A 16,366-nucleotide genomic window follows, 5' to 3' on the forward strand; every position below is an offset into this window, starting at 1 on the left:
CTTCCCGATTCCACAGTTCTCACATGACGTTGAACTCACGCTGCAAGAAGCAAATAGAAGCTATGCAAAAGATGGATCTGTGATGGTGATTCCTAAAGGTATGAAAACCGATATCCTGGACACACTTGCAGACAGCATGTCAAAGATCAGTCCTTATCCTGAGAGGCAACACTACGAGAATGTTGCAAAGGCGCTTGTGGAGAAGCATCCCAGTCTCAAAGAGCCAGGTTCTGGAAAGGGTTGGTACGGCTGGTTCCACAGCCTGAAGTTTAAGCTCGGAAACTATCGGCAGAAGTTAAGTGCAGCTGGATGCCCAGAGGTGAGAGTCAACAAAAGTGTGAAGAAGTCAAAGAAGGGCGAGGTCCACTACTGTCCAGATCCCCCTGAAGGACTGAGTGCTGAAGACATGGAAGGGAAGCGGAGGATGATTGAGGTACATCATATACACGCATACACATCATACCTACACTTTGGTTTTGTGTTTGTGAAGCCTACTATTTTGTCTTAGTATGTGTCCTTGTGCTTGTGCAATCCAATCCAGGTGGAAATGCTGAAAAAGGACCTGGATCATCATAGAGGAGCTGATGTCTGCCACATTCTCCAAGCGCAGAAAGGAGATCGTAGGGGATCAACCTCTCATCGGGGATGTCATGACCAGATGGCCGGCCATGTTCTGTGAGAGACAGGTATCACAATAAACAACTCGGCCTGAGATTAGTCACTTAATCCAAATATGTTTGACCGGAAATCAATGTGTGAGCTTCCCTCCAGGAAGAGCTGGATTACATTTTTGCATTGAGTCTTGCAGTTAGTATAACTGAGTGGATGAAAGCCTTTGACAAGACAACCTTAGCTTACCAAATGGTGATTCTATGCTTTGTATATCTGTTCTCGAAGCTCTTAACCTTTTTGTCTTTTTCTCAGGTTCGGGCGGAGTTCAAAAGAATCGTAAGCACAGACCTTCTTGAGTCATTCCTCAACAGACTTGATGACCTGGTACCAAGACTGCTTGAAGTGTACGAAGCTGTGACCAAGTCGGGGAAGAAGCCTGCACTGAAAGCCATTTTAGACTGTGTGAAGAAAGATGTGAGTAGACGAGCTGAGAATTCTAAAATTGGGCACCAGGTGTTATGTTTGCAATAAAATCTCATCACTGCTTATATTTGTCTTGTAGAACACAAACGAAAGGAGAAGGACTGCTGCTCTACTGGGTCTGCCACACTACCTATCCGAAGACCCATCCGACATCATTAGGATGTGTGATGTAAGATCTTTTTCTGTCATGCATAATAGCACACATACACACAATCTTTAACACGGATTGTATTAGATCCACTCATGGGCGGTGATAAAGTCCTGTGGCAGCCGAATAGTGGTGATGTGGGGAAGAGTGAGGGGCAGACTCAGCCAGTTCTGTAAAAAAAGACTCAAGCTGGGAATTTGTTGCTACCAATATGTGCATTAATGCATATTGAGCGAGTCCTAAGTGAAACTACAAACACTACATACAGAGTATAAACATAATTTAAGACATGATTCATTCAGCTCTTTGGTTAGATAATGTAATAGTGATGGGGAGGAGGAGGGATGGGTAGAATAGTGGTGATTAGAAGATTAGCAGTAACCTCTCAGCATTGCACATAGAATGCACTTGCACACTCACAACGGAAATCCCAAGGAGACTCTTATTAGCCCGAAAGCATGTCAAGGTTTATGATGACAGACTTAAGTAGCTTTGCAGCGCATGTACTTCTAGACCCAAACATTACCACCATTTTTTTCTGTTTTTCAAGGCCCATGGTGAGAGTCTGGCTGCAGCCATGAAGGGGATGCAACTTGGCCTACTGATAGGCTATGAAGGTGACAACCAGGATGCCTTTCCAGAGGTCTTCGATGTGGCAGTTGTGGTTGAAGAAAACATTGTGCTACACAACTTCAAGGATGTGCCATCCAGCTTCACCATGCTTCTGGGGATCATCTACTGCGTTAACCTTGAGTATCCACGAGCCATGAAGTATTCCTTTGAGTTCCTGCAGAAGGTAGTGATGAAGATCAAACCAGATGAGGCCTCTGCCAGAGTCCACGGTGTCCGAAACAAGCTCCTGAGGTATAAACTGTAAAGCATGCCCCACTCGGGAATGGAATGGTAATGCAAAAAAAATGACGTGATTTTGTGTTTTTGTTGTTTTACTGTTGTAGTGTACGTTCATGTTGTTTTACTGTTGTAGTGTACGTTCATACACGCAAATGCCCAGAGTGGGAAACTACTGTTACTGTACTGTACATTCACAAGCTTGTGTAGCTTTTATTGGCTTAACATTGGTTTTAATTAAAAAAATAATTGTACTCAAATTTGTGTTTTTGTAGCTAATTTTTAAGTGAAAACAAGACATTATTTTAGATAATCTTAACTTGATAAGCTGATTCAAAGAAATTACTTAATTGAAATTACAAGGTTGAACCCACTAAAGAGGATAAGTGTATGGAATGCATATTGATGAATAAAACACATTCTTAAATTTAAATTACAAGTTGAAGCCACTAATGGGGTTAAGTAAACAGAATACACATAAGTTAGTTCACTTTATTTTGAACTTGCATAGCAAAGTTGAAACGACAATAACTGTTCAGTCATGTTGACTCACAGAAGGTAATTCAAAAGCTTAACTAGACTCAAAATAATGAGTTGTTTTTACTTGAAATTTTAAGGCAGCTGGGAAACTTATAATTTTAAGTAGAACCAAGTAGATATTTTTTACAGTGTACCTTTGAACCTAAAGCCCAAGCCCTGAATTATATTTGTACATTATCGGGCAAACCTATTGCACTTTTTTTTGCAAGGTCAATTGCTTTGCACAACTATTGCACTTAACATCTATAAGTTAAACACACTAAATTCCAAGTTGATTTAATTCACTCGTAATGTTCATTTATTTCCCCAGTTAGTCCAGTTAATATCTTGTGTTGTATGTTGTGTTGTATGAACCTTTAAATAGTGAGAAAAACAAAACAACAAAGTGGCATTGCTTTTGTGTTTTATTTAACTTAAGAAGTTTTAGCTTCACTGTCAAGCTATTCAAATGACAGTAAAATGTTTGTATTGTTTTAAAACTTAACTTAAAACTCTGAGCACTGCACTGTGCTACAGGATGGAGACCCATGTTTTTAGCAGATGACCCTTGAATCATTAGCTGCTGAGACGATATTTTGCATAAAACAGTAAAACAAATTTAAAGGCCTAAAAAACAATCTTTGTCAGTTGTTTTAACTTTAAACGATTAAATACGTTCACACTAACATCACAACAAATTACATCAAAATTGTTTTTAGATAAAGTGTGCAAAAAAGTCTGAACAATAAGCTTCAAACTGTAGCAGGAAAATTCTTAACCATAGCCAAGTTCACAATGCTGCCACTGCTCACTTCTTAATGCTAGAAGTGGTTGGATATAGAGACATTAGAAGTATTTTCTTACAATTCCGAACAAACATCTTTTTGAATGTAATCGAACCACAGTATCAGTGCCCATCTATAACATACAATCAGTGGTGGACAGTAACGAAGTACAAATAATTCGTTACTGTACTTAAGTTACTTTTTAGCGTACCTTACTTGAGATTCGTTATTTCTGTGAGACTTTATACTTTTACTCAACTACATTTCGTAGGGGAAAATCGTACTTTTTACTCCACTACATTCCAAAAACATGTCGTTCCTTTCAACATTCCTTTCCACGACATACATGATGTGTGTTTATGTGTTTGTCTGCACCTGCCCCCTGCGTGCGTGAATGTGAGTGTGCGCACGTGTGTGTCTCTCTGCGTGAGTTTGGACGGGTTTCTCCCAACTTCCTCGTCTCTGTTTTGGCTTCGAATTTACCAAGTGATACACAATAATGGAAGCGCCAGATGATATTGAGCACCCATGGCCATATTTAAGCAAATTATTTGAAATCGTGGAAAAGAAGAATGACTCTTTCATTTTTAAGTGCCTTCTGTGTCTGCCTCAGAAGCATACAATTTCCTCATTCAAGAATTTGCCATCGAATCTAAAGAAACACATAGAGGTAAGTAATTTTCAGTTTGACTCTGAAACCAACTAAAGGCTAATATACCTGTCGTTTGAAGCAAACTGGATATACGCTCATACTTGTGTTAACAATAAATGTGGACATCGGTTGCATTGTGCAAGATTAAGCTAGGAAACGGCAGACTAGCAGCAAGCTCATTACACCAAGGCAAAATAATACCCTTCAGGGTGAAGCAAGACACCTCCGCTTCGCGTCGGGGTTCGGTCCGCCCTGTCTGGGCTTATTTTCCCGATAATGACCTGCTGCGTTCTGTACAACATTATCCCTTACACATATCAAATAAGTCCAGACCAACATAACGGTTGTGTGCGAGAGACATACGGACGTACGCTTACCACTTTTGTAAATTCCATATATACAGTATATTCGGATGCATGATAGGAATAGATCTATTCCGATTATAAATCTAATCGGATCAGAAGTGTCCATGTAAACGCAGCTATTTAGGCTTCTATTTGACTAGGTTAACAATTAACATTAAAGATATGATTGGTTGCTATTTGAACAGTAGCCTGTCTGCTATTGATAGGCTAGCTAGTTATTCAGCCTTCTCGGCAGCCTACTTGGTACATGCAAAAACACATGAAAAACATTTATGAAATAATTGATATATTGCTGTGAAGATATGATATTCATGATGTGTTTTTTCTCTTTCTTTCCAGAGAAAGCATTCAAGTCACTTGGCAAGATACAATGCCCTTACAGTCCCTCGAAAAAGAAAAGCTGAAAACCCAGTTCCCTCTACTTCCAGGCAACTGAAATTGGGAGAAACTAAGATTGTGAATCAAAGAAATGCAGACGACGTAGTCATAGATTTTGTAATTCAGAGTCTTCAACCATTTCCTGTGGTAGAACAGCCTGCGTTTCAGGCTTTAGTGCAAGATCTACAGCCTAATTCACATGTGATGTCCAGAACTTGAGATGCAACACTTGAGATGTTGCGCAACGGAATTGCTTCCGGGTATCGGGTTGTGTAGTCAATCAGGACTAACACAAATCGATAAGCTAGGCCATTCACCAACTGGCACTCGGGCCAGAATACGCACCACCTGCGCACCTCCGCCCGAATCCCCGGAAAATTATTAACCATAGCCAAGTTCACAATGCTGCCACTGCTCACTTCTTAATGCTAGAAGTGGGATGATATAGAGACATAAGAAGTTTTTTCTTACAATTCCAAAAAAACAACATCTTTTTGCGCAACGGAATTGCTTCCGGGTATCGGGTTGTGTAGTCAATCAGGACTAACACAAATCGATACCCGTGTGCGGAACGTTGTAATGGCCCGATAATGTGCGCCCACTCCGGGCAAGGCCACCCTGACACCTCGGGCACCCCCTGGAAAGTTTTGAGGAAGGCCTCCGCGTCATCTGCCTCCCCCATCTTCGGGACGTGGATGTGGGTTGCGGCTCCCGCCCCTCGGGGTCCTTCGCCGCGTCCGCCGGAGGCGAGGAGCTCACGGAGCATGGCCCGATCGGCGGCCAAGGACTGGGCCAGCTCCGTGAGCGCCTCGTTCTGTACCTGGTGGAGCTGGCCTTGCCGCTCGGCCATTTTGGCCAGGTGCCCTAGTACCTTTCCTAACGGGGACTGGGCCATTCTTTCTGCCCTCAAAGGGCTGTATTGGATCCACAAAGGTTCAAAGGTTTTTTTATTCGCCATTTGTGCATAAACCAGACGGTTCAAACACATTGGAATTCTTGTGCAGGGCTTCCCAAGTCAAGTACAGTATTAATACAATTAAGAGAGAGAGAGAGAGAGAGAGAGAGAGAGAGAGAGAGAGAAGCACAATAAATAGTAATAATAAAAAAGTATAAAGAGTTTTTAAAAATTTAAAAATATACATATTAAATTAAATTGAATTCAGCAGTGCAACCATACTGTATAACCACATGTAGCAGCGTTATTGCAGGTAGGAAGTGGGGGTAGGGTGGTGAGTATATATATATTCAAATAAATAAATAAAATAAATAAGTAAAATACAATATTGCACATTGTATTTTTCAGATGTTCTCTGTTAATGCCATCAGTCGCACTGTTGCAGGGAAGAAGCTATTGAAGAATCTTGTTGTGTGTGTGATGACACTGTCCGCTCTACTGTGTCTGAGTCTGTATTTGCAATGTTTGTTAATGAGTAGAGGGTGAGCTGGGTGGAGGGAGTCTCTAATGATTCTCACTGCCCTTTTCCGACAGCGCTGACTGTAAATAAAGTCCATGGAGGGAAGTGTGGTCCCAGTAATCCTTTCAGCAGTCTTTATGACCCTTTGGAGTGCCCTCCTCTCTGCCTGTGTGGTATTCCCGTACCAGACAGTGATACCTGAAGTGAGAATGCTCTCTACAAGTCCACTGTAGGCCAGGGTGAGAGGACGCTGGTTTAGTCCCGATTTCCTGAGCAGTCTGATGAAATACAGCCGCTGCTGGGCTTTTTTCACTGTGGCAGCAGTGTTAAGAGACCAGCTCAGGTCAGACATCACCTGCAGTCCCAGGAATCGGTGGTTGTCCGCCCTCTCCACCTCAGTCCCTTGGATGGTAAGGGGCTGTAGGGGGGCAGGACTCCTCCTGAAGTCTGCTATCACCTCTCTTGTTTTGGCTACGTTGAGGATGAGGTCATTCTCCTCTCCATAGATGAGAATATCCTCTATCACACTCCTGTAGCCTGACTCGTCACCCCCCTTGATGAGGCCCAGGATGGTGGTGTCATCAGCGTATTTGATGACAATGGTGTTATCGTGTGTAGAGGCACAATCATGCGTGTACAGGGTGAAGAGTTTGGGACTGAGGCAGCAGCCCTGTGGTGAACCTGTACTGACTATGAGCTCAGCAGACACCCGCCTCCCCACTCTCACCACCTGTGGTCTTTCAATCAGGAAATCTAGGATCCAGTTACAGGTGGGAGTCGGGACACCGAGGTCCTTCAGTTTACCAATCAGCTTGCCCGGGCGGATGGTGTTGAAGGCAGAGCTATAGTCCAGGAAAAGCATTCTGACATATGTTCTGCTGTTGTCCAGGTGTTGCAAAGTGTGATGTAGGGCTATGGCCACCGCGTCATCCACTGATCGGTTGGGGCGATAGGCAAACTGGGATGGGTCGACAGTGTCCGATACCGTGTCGTTTATGTGGGTAAGAACCAGCTTTTCTAGGCACTTCATGGGGGCTGAAGTTAGCGCCACCGGCCTTAAGTCATTCAGCGTGGATGAATTAGGCTTTTTTGGAACCGGTATGATTATGGATGATTTAAATACTCTGGGGACTACTGCCTGGGATAGGGACAGATTGAAAATGTCAGCATACACACCCACTAGTTGTTCCCCACAGGCCTTCAAGACTCTTGGATGAACGCCGTCTGGTCCCATAGCCTTATGGGGGTTCACCTGCTTCAGAGCCCTCAGAACCTGTGCGTGTGTAACCTGGAAGGCAGTGTCCATGGAGTCACAGGGGGCTTTTGAGGGAGTGTTCAGCCTGTCGAACCTGGCATAAAAGTTATTAAGGCGTCTGGAAGGGTGGCATCTCGGGTGTCTGGGGTCGTCATGGTAGTCCTGTAATTCGTAGCTGCCTGGATTCCCTTCCACATGCTGCGCGTGTTGTTGTTCAGGTAGAGGCTTTCAAGTTTTTGGGAGTGGGCCCTTTTTGCAGCTGTGATGGACCTCTCAAGGTCATACCGGGCTCTCTTATATTCCTCTTGATCTCCTGACTTGAAGGCCTCTCGTCTAATTCTGATGTTTTGTTTAATGTCCCCATTAAACCAAGGTTTTTGGTTAGGGAACACACGCACAGATCTTGGGGGTGCACATATAGACGTGCACCAGCTGATGTAGTCGCTCACAGTCTCTGTGTAGTCGTGGATGTTGTCTGTGGCATCTCTGAAGATGTTCCAGTCTGTGGCCTCCAGGCAGCCCTGCAGACTCGCCTGTGCACTGTCAGTCCACTGTCAGATTTGCCGAAATGGGGTAAAGGTGCAGCAAGAAAAGCATTTTTAATGTTGCTATAGCATTGATCCAGTGTTTTGTTTCCTCTGGTGGGGAAAGTCACAGACTTATACAGTTTTGGAATATATTTCCGAAGGTTACAGTGGTTGAAGTCTCCCAGAATGATGAAAGCAGCATCAGGGTAAGAGTTTTCATGCTCACTGATCGAGTCGTGCAGTTCTTTAAGTGCAGCCTCCTCATTGGCAGAGGGGGGGATGTACACAGCGCTCACAATTATGCATTGCAGTTCTCTGGGTAAATAAAACGGCCTTAGCCTTACCGTCAAATATTCCACGTTTTCCGAACAGGATTTGGAAATAATCCTGCAGTCCTTGCACCAGGATTGTTTGACGTAGATGGCCGTTCCACCTCCCCGGGTTTTACCGCTATCCCTAGCGCTCCGGTCCCCCCTGAAGACCGTATATCCGTTCAGTGTCACAGCCGCGTCAGGTGACTTTTCCCCCAGCCATGTCTCACAGAAACACAACAAGGTGCAATCCTGGATGTCCTTCTGCGTGGATATCCTCAAATGAAGCTCATCCATTTTATTTCCCAAAGACTGAACGTTCGCGAACAGTATGATCGGGAGAGTTAGCCTCCCTATTGTGGCCAAACGCCCGAGCCTTCGCTGCAATCCTCCCCGTCTACCGCGTCTCCGCTTCGGGCCGTTGTGGGTGGGAGAGCTGCCGGCCGGTTGTTGGCATGGCGATGCGATGAGTAGCTCCGGGTAATCGCTCAACGTACTCGGGTCAAACAGGCCAGAATTACTGCGCTCTCTCAGTATCAGTAAGTTCGCCCGGTCGTATGTGCTGTTTAGGGATAGTTTGATTGCCATAGTCGGCACTAAAAAGCAAGAAAAACATAAAAGACGCAACTGCACAGACACCAGGGTTGCTTTTCAGCACAAGCAAGTCGTTTATTTCGACTATGGGCAGTTCATAAATCACAAATCAGCCAAGGCGGTCACAGGGAGCGTTTCTGAGGATCTCTTGCAGTGATCGTCCATGTGGTTCAGTCATTCCTCTCTGCTCCCAATCCTCCTACTACAACACAAAGCAGGCACATAAGTACACACTCCCTGATTGGCCTGATTGCGAGCAGGTGTCCGCAATCAGGTCCAATCCCCCCCCCCAGCCAATCCGGTGCACTCCAAACCTGCCCATACTCCCCCTGCAGGCCAAACGTCGCACGTCCCCCCAAACTAACCATTTGGTTTCCGTTTAGTATATTGTGCTTATGATAATTTCAAATTATATCAGTAGTACCTGATATCACAAATAGAACACATTGTATTTAGAGTGGTGTTAGTGTTTGATTTTTTTTAACCTTAAATTATTGGACTGAGTGTATAAACGACATAGCAAGACATTGGAACTACATTGCACCAAATTACTTTTACTTTTTATACTTAAATACATTTGAAGCCAAGTGCTTTTATACTTTTACTAAAGTCGACGTTTAAAGGGAGTACTTCCACTTTTACTGGAGTAATATCTTACACTAGGTATCACATCTTTTACTCAAGTACGTGGTCTGAGTACTTCGTCCACCACTGCATACAATGTATAAACATAAGCAGCAACATGTCAGAAGTGCATCATTTCAACCAAGCAACTGATATCTGCACAAGTCAGGAACCAACTTTACCCTGAGAGCTGGTTTTCAAAAAAGACTGGAATTTGGGTGCCAACTGACTTTTACCCAAGCTGAGCATTACCTGCTGGAAAAAGCAGAAAATATTTTTCATGTACTTGGGATAGTCCAGATGTAGGGCGTAAATCAACCCAAAAAGGATGCAGAAGGCCTGAGGAAGGCTGGCCAGGTCATCCATCACAAGACTTCCTTCCAAGACGATTCCCACTTTGGATGGGTTCAGCTGTGGGCTTTCTTCATCAATACAAAGGAGTCCCACTGGAGTTTGAATGTATGAGTCCTGGGCCTCGTTTCCCAATAACGACGGATCTTCGCTCGTATGATCATTCTCACTATGGATCTTGCGAACCATCGTGGATATCTTTGGAGCGTTTCCCGAAAAACCTCTTAAGATGAACGCGTATTCGCTGTACTCACGACGTTCGTAGAATTGTACCTGTCCACTGACACGGTGCTGAAACGGGCTATGACGCAGGGGGAGACGCAGGAATGTCGAAGGGTTAAAATATCTCCCCATCAAGGCCAACAGCAGAGTAGCCTACGAAAAGAATAGACTGCAACAATATGAATGGTAAAGACATTAAAACACAATTGATTAGGCCTAGGCCGACATATGCCATATCAGTCCTAATTCCTGAACGTACTGCGCATACAATTTTTTCACGTCATTTCCCCCCCTTAAATAATTCCGTATTACAAAAATCCAAAATAGCTTGTGTGACCACTACATTTATCTTAATGTGCTGATTTCTGAAACATACTGTAGCGTCGGCCAAGAAGAACACAGAGTCAGGCTAAGGAAAGGTAGTTCTGCGTCCCATACACCCAGAGGTGTCAAGTAACGAAGTACAAATACTTTGTTACCTTACTTAAGTAGAAATTGTGGGTATCTATACTTTACTGGAGTAATTATTTTTTTACTTTTACTTCTACTTCTTACATTTTCACGCACTTATCTGTACTTTCTACTCCTTACTTTTTAAAAATGGCCTCGCTACTCCTATTTCATTTCGGCTTGTTTTTATTCCGCCGGCGTTCAAAAAAACACAAACAAAAAAAACCTATCCAGATAATTTGCGCCATCGGATAGAGTGAATTGGATTGGTTGGATGAGAATAGAAACATATACCATTCTGACACCCTATTGGTTTATACGCGATCCATGGCACCTGTGCATGACCAGAGCCCGTCTTCATTCTCTGACATGACATAAATCGCGCCACATTTCAGCTACGAAATAGCAGACGTGGATGAGCGAAATGTCCCAACCATGCACCAGTGACGAGGTTGGTAGCCAAGAAGACCAGCCAACCCTTCTACATCCCTGGCCGTACCTGGAAGAATTTTTTTGAAATGGTTGGTTGCAAAAAGGAACTCAGTTCTTACTCGTTACATCGTAAATTCCTGCAGCTAAGCTTGGATACATATATTTACATTTCCAATAAAGGCTTTTGATAACATGCCTCTGAAGTTTGACTTTTTGCACCATTCCAAATACTTACAGTATTGGAAATAGTCATCATATATTCCGCTCCATGAAACACATGTTAATGCTCAGTAGCCCACATATATGGTTCTTTAATGTATTTGCATTGTACTAATATGCGTTCATTTTCAATGGGCATAAATGTTTCTGAAACAGGTGCATCCCAATTTTTTCAACATTAACATTATAGTCATTAGATGGCCTTAGAAAAATGTTTTTTGGGGGGAAGTGGGGCAGTGTGCTATAGAGGTGTGTCACTAATTCACGGATGGGATAAATGCAGAGACCAAATTCCTTGTATGTGTGAGCATACTTGGCAGAAAAGATGATTGTAATTCTATAGGCCCCTATGGCAGGGCCTAAGCTTTTGCCCTTAATGGCATTTTTTTTCCCTTGCATTACTTTTACTTTAATACTTTAAGTAGTTTTGAAACCAGTACTTTTATACTTTTACTTAAAGGAGCATTTCACCGGTGGAGGCATGAATATGTATTGAAATTGGGTCCTATGTGTAGTCGAATAATAAAATAAAATTCTAATTTGGTGCCGTCTTGACGAGTAGGGTCCGACTGCGTCCTGCAAGACGGGGGCGTGTATTTTGAGGAGGCGTGTCTTGTAAGGAGGGCGTGTATTTAGTCGGCCCTGATTGGTCTGATTCACGACGGCGTCTGGCGTCACACATAGCCTCGTGCAGAGCCATAATCTATTCTATTTGACATTTGCGGATCTCTTCTCTTGTCGAACCTAGAGAAGACCACGCCCGACCTGTTTGTATTGATTTGATTATCATCATTTCGCCGTGTTACCGATTTGAAGTTGTCATCCCATGGCTATGTGGTTAGCCGCTAACTAGTAGGAGCGGGAAAGGATCTGCACACTGCTTGCAAAGGACTTAATTAGATCAAAGATGCCTGAGGAAGATCTGTCTGTTTGTGTGAGCCATGTTACAGCATCTATGTCACACCTGCGCTTACATTGTATACACTTGCATTTATCTATAGGGTTGGTTTAGTTAATTACACATTGGATGCCTAAGAGCTGACTTAAACTGTAAATCTGGTTGAATTGTTTGTGCAGTGTTGGGAAAAACGGTCTGTCTAGCTACTGGACCAGATAAAATGAGACAGAGAGGTAATAAAGTCTATCGGCACGAGGACCTTGGATTTATTAAGTAAAGTGGCAACGGTTATACAGAGTCATAATGCGTGAGAGATCGAATATGTCTAAGTCCCTAATCAGCGCTGATGGTTCGTCCGGAGCTTCGCCTCCGTGGAAGGTCTGCTTCAGAAGAAGGTGAAGAGTCCCTGTGTGGTGCAGTCTTATGCTGTATCCTCCTCTCGATGAGGTGTGTGCGTTTGAGGTGTGTGCGGTTCTGTGTGTTTTGGCTCCCAGGCCCTGAGAGAGCTTCGTAACGGGGAGAGTTCCTTGTGTCTCTGGTGTGATAAATTAAAACGGGGAGTGCCCCCCTGAAATGTCTCGTGTGTGATAATTTAATGTGGCTCTCAGGCCCCTAGTATCTGCATGTGTTCCTTCTAGTGGGGGAGAGCTTCGAGGTGTCTCCTGTGTGATAAATTAATGTGGCTCTCCCGTTCTGGAGATGATACTGGTGCATTGTCTGAGTGTCCACCATCTGCCTGCCTGGGAGATGGGGCCTTCAGCTCCGGCCTTGACCTGACTATATATTATCATGTTTGTGTTGTTGGGTTAGTTGACTATATTATAATGTGTCCATGTGATGTGCTCATCAGGCTAGGGTAGGAGTTAGCTATATTTATAATGTACATGTGATGTACTCAGCAGGTTATTTTTCCCAACAGCAGCAGAAATTACTTTTTGTCTTTTCAGATCCATCCAACTGTCTGCAAACATGGATCTCTGATGCATCTCTCTCTCTCTCTCTCTCTCTCTCTCTCTCTCTCTCTCTCTCTCTCTCTCTCTCTGGGCCCCCGAAATGTTGTAGAAGGGGCCCCTGCGAGATGTTTGGCTGCGCCCCCCCCCCCCCCCCCCCCCCACACGCACACACATCTGCTCTGCCTCTGGGTCCCAATTCTGGGGGCCCTCTTCTCCGTCCCCTTAATTTTGTACTTTTTTTTGTGTTAACTTATACCTGCCAATGCCTCTTGTGTTTCCCATTTTTTATAATAATTTTATCCCTTAATGTTATTGCACATATTTTGTATTTACTTTTTTATTTACTTTAAATGCTTTGTGTAATGACCTTCCCTTTCTCTGTAATAAAAAAATGTAGCCTACCCTTATGGCCTGAGTCATGTTCCCTATCGTATGCATAAGTATTGTCTGTAAACAATACAAGTGGAATAGGGGCGAAAATGTACAATTCTAAGGCTTGTATCCTTTAAGTAACTTTACTTTGTACCTCTGTAAAGCCAAGTCTATGCATTTGACATCACAGTTATCAGTAAATGCAAATTCGGTTTCTCTTCATTACTCTTTGGTCAGCCTGACATTTTCAGAGTAAATTCCAATCAATATTTTTGTGAATATTAAGAGCCAGAATTTAAATGACACCGCCCATGAGCAAAATATTACACTAACAGCTTCGTAACAGAAGAGTTAACGATGATGTTGCTCAACAAGACAACTGCTGGAGCTCCAATAAAGTTGCTTACAAATAAACTCCAACATCAGAGTAAGGAAGGACGGGGGAATCGCTATTTTTTACCCGTCTCTGTGCTACGTTGGAAAATTACGTATTACGTCATCACGCTGAGATTGGTCGGTCGTTGTATAGGCGGCGTGTATTTCACACGAGGGGCGTGTCTTTGTACACGGGGCGTGTCTTGGCAGGAGGACGCAGGACGCAGTCGGACCCTAGGCCTAAAAAATTTTTTCGTTTGGTTCCGGTTTCCGACCGACCCTGTCAATTTATGTGCGACCCAAATTATTTTATGAGCTTTATAAAAATAAAAAATAATACTTTTTTTTGATGCAAACTATAATTACGTTTTGGTACAGCACCTCTTCATTCTGTACAAGGATGAGCGAATTTTCTCGTTTTTAAATGAAAACAACCTACCTATCATTCGCTGCCGCTGGAAAAAATAAAATAAAAAAATAAAAAAAATTCCCTACCTACCCATGACCTCAACTGACAACCAACAGGAACCAAACTTTTTTTTTTTTTAGGCCCTATTGGTCTTGACCGAGAAAAGGCAGAAAGTGACTTTTTGGCGCTTGTGGATTGAAGACAACAACTCCCACCATGCACCACGATGCACAGCTTCGCTGGCGGCCACTCCCGCTGATCATCTCCGCCTATCGGACACCTCCTTGTTCCATCTACTAATGGAACAAATCAGCGTGGAGCTTGACCCGACGTCACTGGCAGAGAGTAGTGACGCTTGCACAGAAGCATACGGCCGACATCTTTCTTTTTTCTGGGTGGAAATAGTAACATAGTTACGCCATTAAATGCGTTTATGTAAACATTTTTAGCGAGAAATGTGCATTTTACTTTCATAATGTTCGCTGGTTGAATGTGAAGGATGTTTGGTTTGATAGTTATGACAAAGAGGGAACGCTCCATTCACTTGCATGGACAGCGTCTCTGGTTGCTAAGCAACCTCAACGTCTTGGCGGACTATCTGCTGATCAACACTACGAATGCTGGAAACACACCAGACACAGCTAAAATGTTGCTTGACCATTTTGTGTCAAAAATGGTCCTACATACGCAGCTACGCGCCTGTGGCTGCGCTGGATTTAGGAGTCCGAGGAAGGAAACCCAAACGCCGCCGTGTCTGGGTGCATGATAGAGCTTGAATCGGGTTAGATTAAATAATCTCGGATATAAATAACAATAATCGGGTTAAATAACTTCACATGGTGTGTCTGGTGTGTTTCCAGCATTCGTAGTGTTGATCGGCAGAGAAATAGTCCGCCAAGACGTTGAGGTTGCTTAGCAACCAGAGACTCTGTCCATGCAAGTGAATGGAGCGTTCACTCTTCGTCATAACTATCAAACCAAACATCCTTCACATTCACCGAGTGAACATTATGAAAGTAAAATGCACATTTCTCGCTAAAAATGTTTCCATAAACGCATTTAATGGCGTAACTATGTTACTATTTCCACCCAGAATAAAGAAAGATGTCGGCCGTATGCTTCTGTGCAAGGGTCACTACTCTCTGCCAGTGACGTCGGGTCAAGCTCCACGCTGATTGGCTATTGCGGCTAAGTATCACGCGTATGAGCGTAAAAAGTTAAATTTTTTGAACTCCTCGCGTACGCGCGTATATGTACGCGCGTATATATACGCGCGTATATGTACGCGCGTATATATACGCGCCTCATACGCCCCTAACGCGAGTAAAATGTTGCTTGGTACGCATGATACGCGTGTACGCAGCTCATACGCGCGTAAACCAATGCTTCCCTATGGAAAAATTGCCGATTTTATACGTGTGGTACGCGGGTAACGCGTTTGGTGTGGCCGTACCTTTACGCCACTATCTGCCAATGGATCGTGGATGCCTGGACTGATATAACAGTCTCAACTGTGGTCCAAGCTTTCACGAAGGCAGGAATAATCACTGAACTGCCAGGCAACAGCAGCGACACTGACTCGGATAATGACGAGAGGGATCTGGGCATGTTGGATGCCGTACTCGCCCAACTGTTCAATTCGGACACACAACAATTCGAGGGATTCGTAGACGGGGAATGAACTGAAAAAGTGAGCTTATTGTTAAGAGATATTGATATTGATCAGATATTGATCAGATATTGTTAATATGCACATTAACGTTTGAACATCGTTACCATGGGAGTGACCGGAGTTGTCAGAACGCTTAATAAAGTTTGACTTTATCTGACTGTTTTGTTGACATTCCCTTTAGCACAGCTCGGTCTAGTCGATGCATAACGCAACCCCATTCAAACGTTTGACTGCAGTATCTTCTATTCTATGCGCCTTATAATCCGGTGCGCCCTATATATGAAAACAGTTCTAAAATAGGCCATTCATTAAAGGTGCGCTTTATAATCCGGTGTGCCTTATAGTGCGGAAAATACGGTAGTCCTCGTTTGTATTTCTTTTGAAATGGTGAACTTTTGCCTGGTGCCATCTTCTATGTCAGATCCAGTACCCTCCGCCATTGTACTTCAGTTTTATCAACAGCCTCTGTTATCTTAGCTTCAGACGCTGTGGATGT

At 43.6% G+C, this 16,366-nt stretch overlaps 1 protein-coding gene across 1 annotated transcript; it reads left to right on the top strand.

Annotated features, from left to right (window-relative positions):
- The first annotated feature begins 578 nt into the window (after window positions 1–578).
- On the top strand, window positions 579–2,289 carry LOC132452680 (uncharacterized). Its single transcript, XM_060045399.1, has 4 exons — window positions 579–686; window positions 925–1,086; window positions 1,175–1,264; window positions 1,794–2,289. The coding sequence occupies exons 1-4, from the start codon at window positions 585–587 to the stop codon at window positions 2,118–2,120; spliced, it is 681 nt and encodes a 226-aa protein (XP_059901382.1). The 5' UTR covers window positions 579–584; the 3' UTR covers window positions 2,121–2,289.
- Window positions 2,290–16,366: the final 14,077 nt, after the last annotated feature.

This window comes from Gadus macrocephalus, chromosome 23, assembly GCF_031168955.1.
Source record: "Gadus macrocephalus chromosome 23, ASM3116895v1".
Taxonomy (NCBI): domain Eukaryota; kingdom Metazoa; phylum Chordata; class Actinopteri; order Gadiformes; family Gadidae; genus Gadus; species Gadus macrocephalus.

Excerpts from the sequence above, each read along its gene's own strand:
- LOC132452680 (XM_060045399.1), top strand. The coding sequence starts at position 585 with ATGTCTGCCACATTCTCCAAGCGCAGAAAGGAGATCGTAGGGGATCAA. Across the intron at positions 687-924 it reads CCATGTTCTGTGAGAGACAG|GTTCGGGCGGAGTTCAAAAG; the intron begins GTATCACAATAA and ends TCTTTTTCTCAG. Across the intron at positions 1,265-1,793 it reads ACATCATTAGGATGTGTGAT|GCCCATGGTGAGAGTCTGGC; the intron begins GTAAGATCTTTT and ends CTGTTTTTCAAG.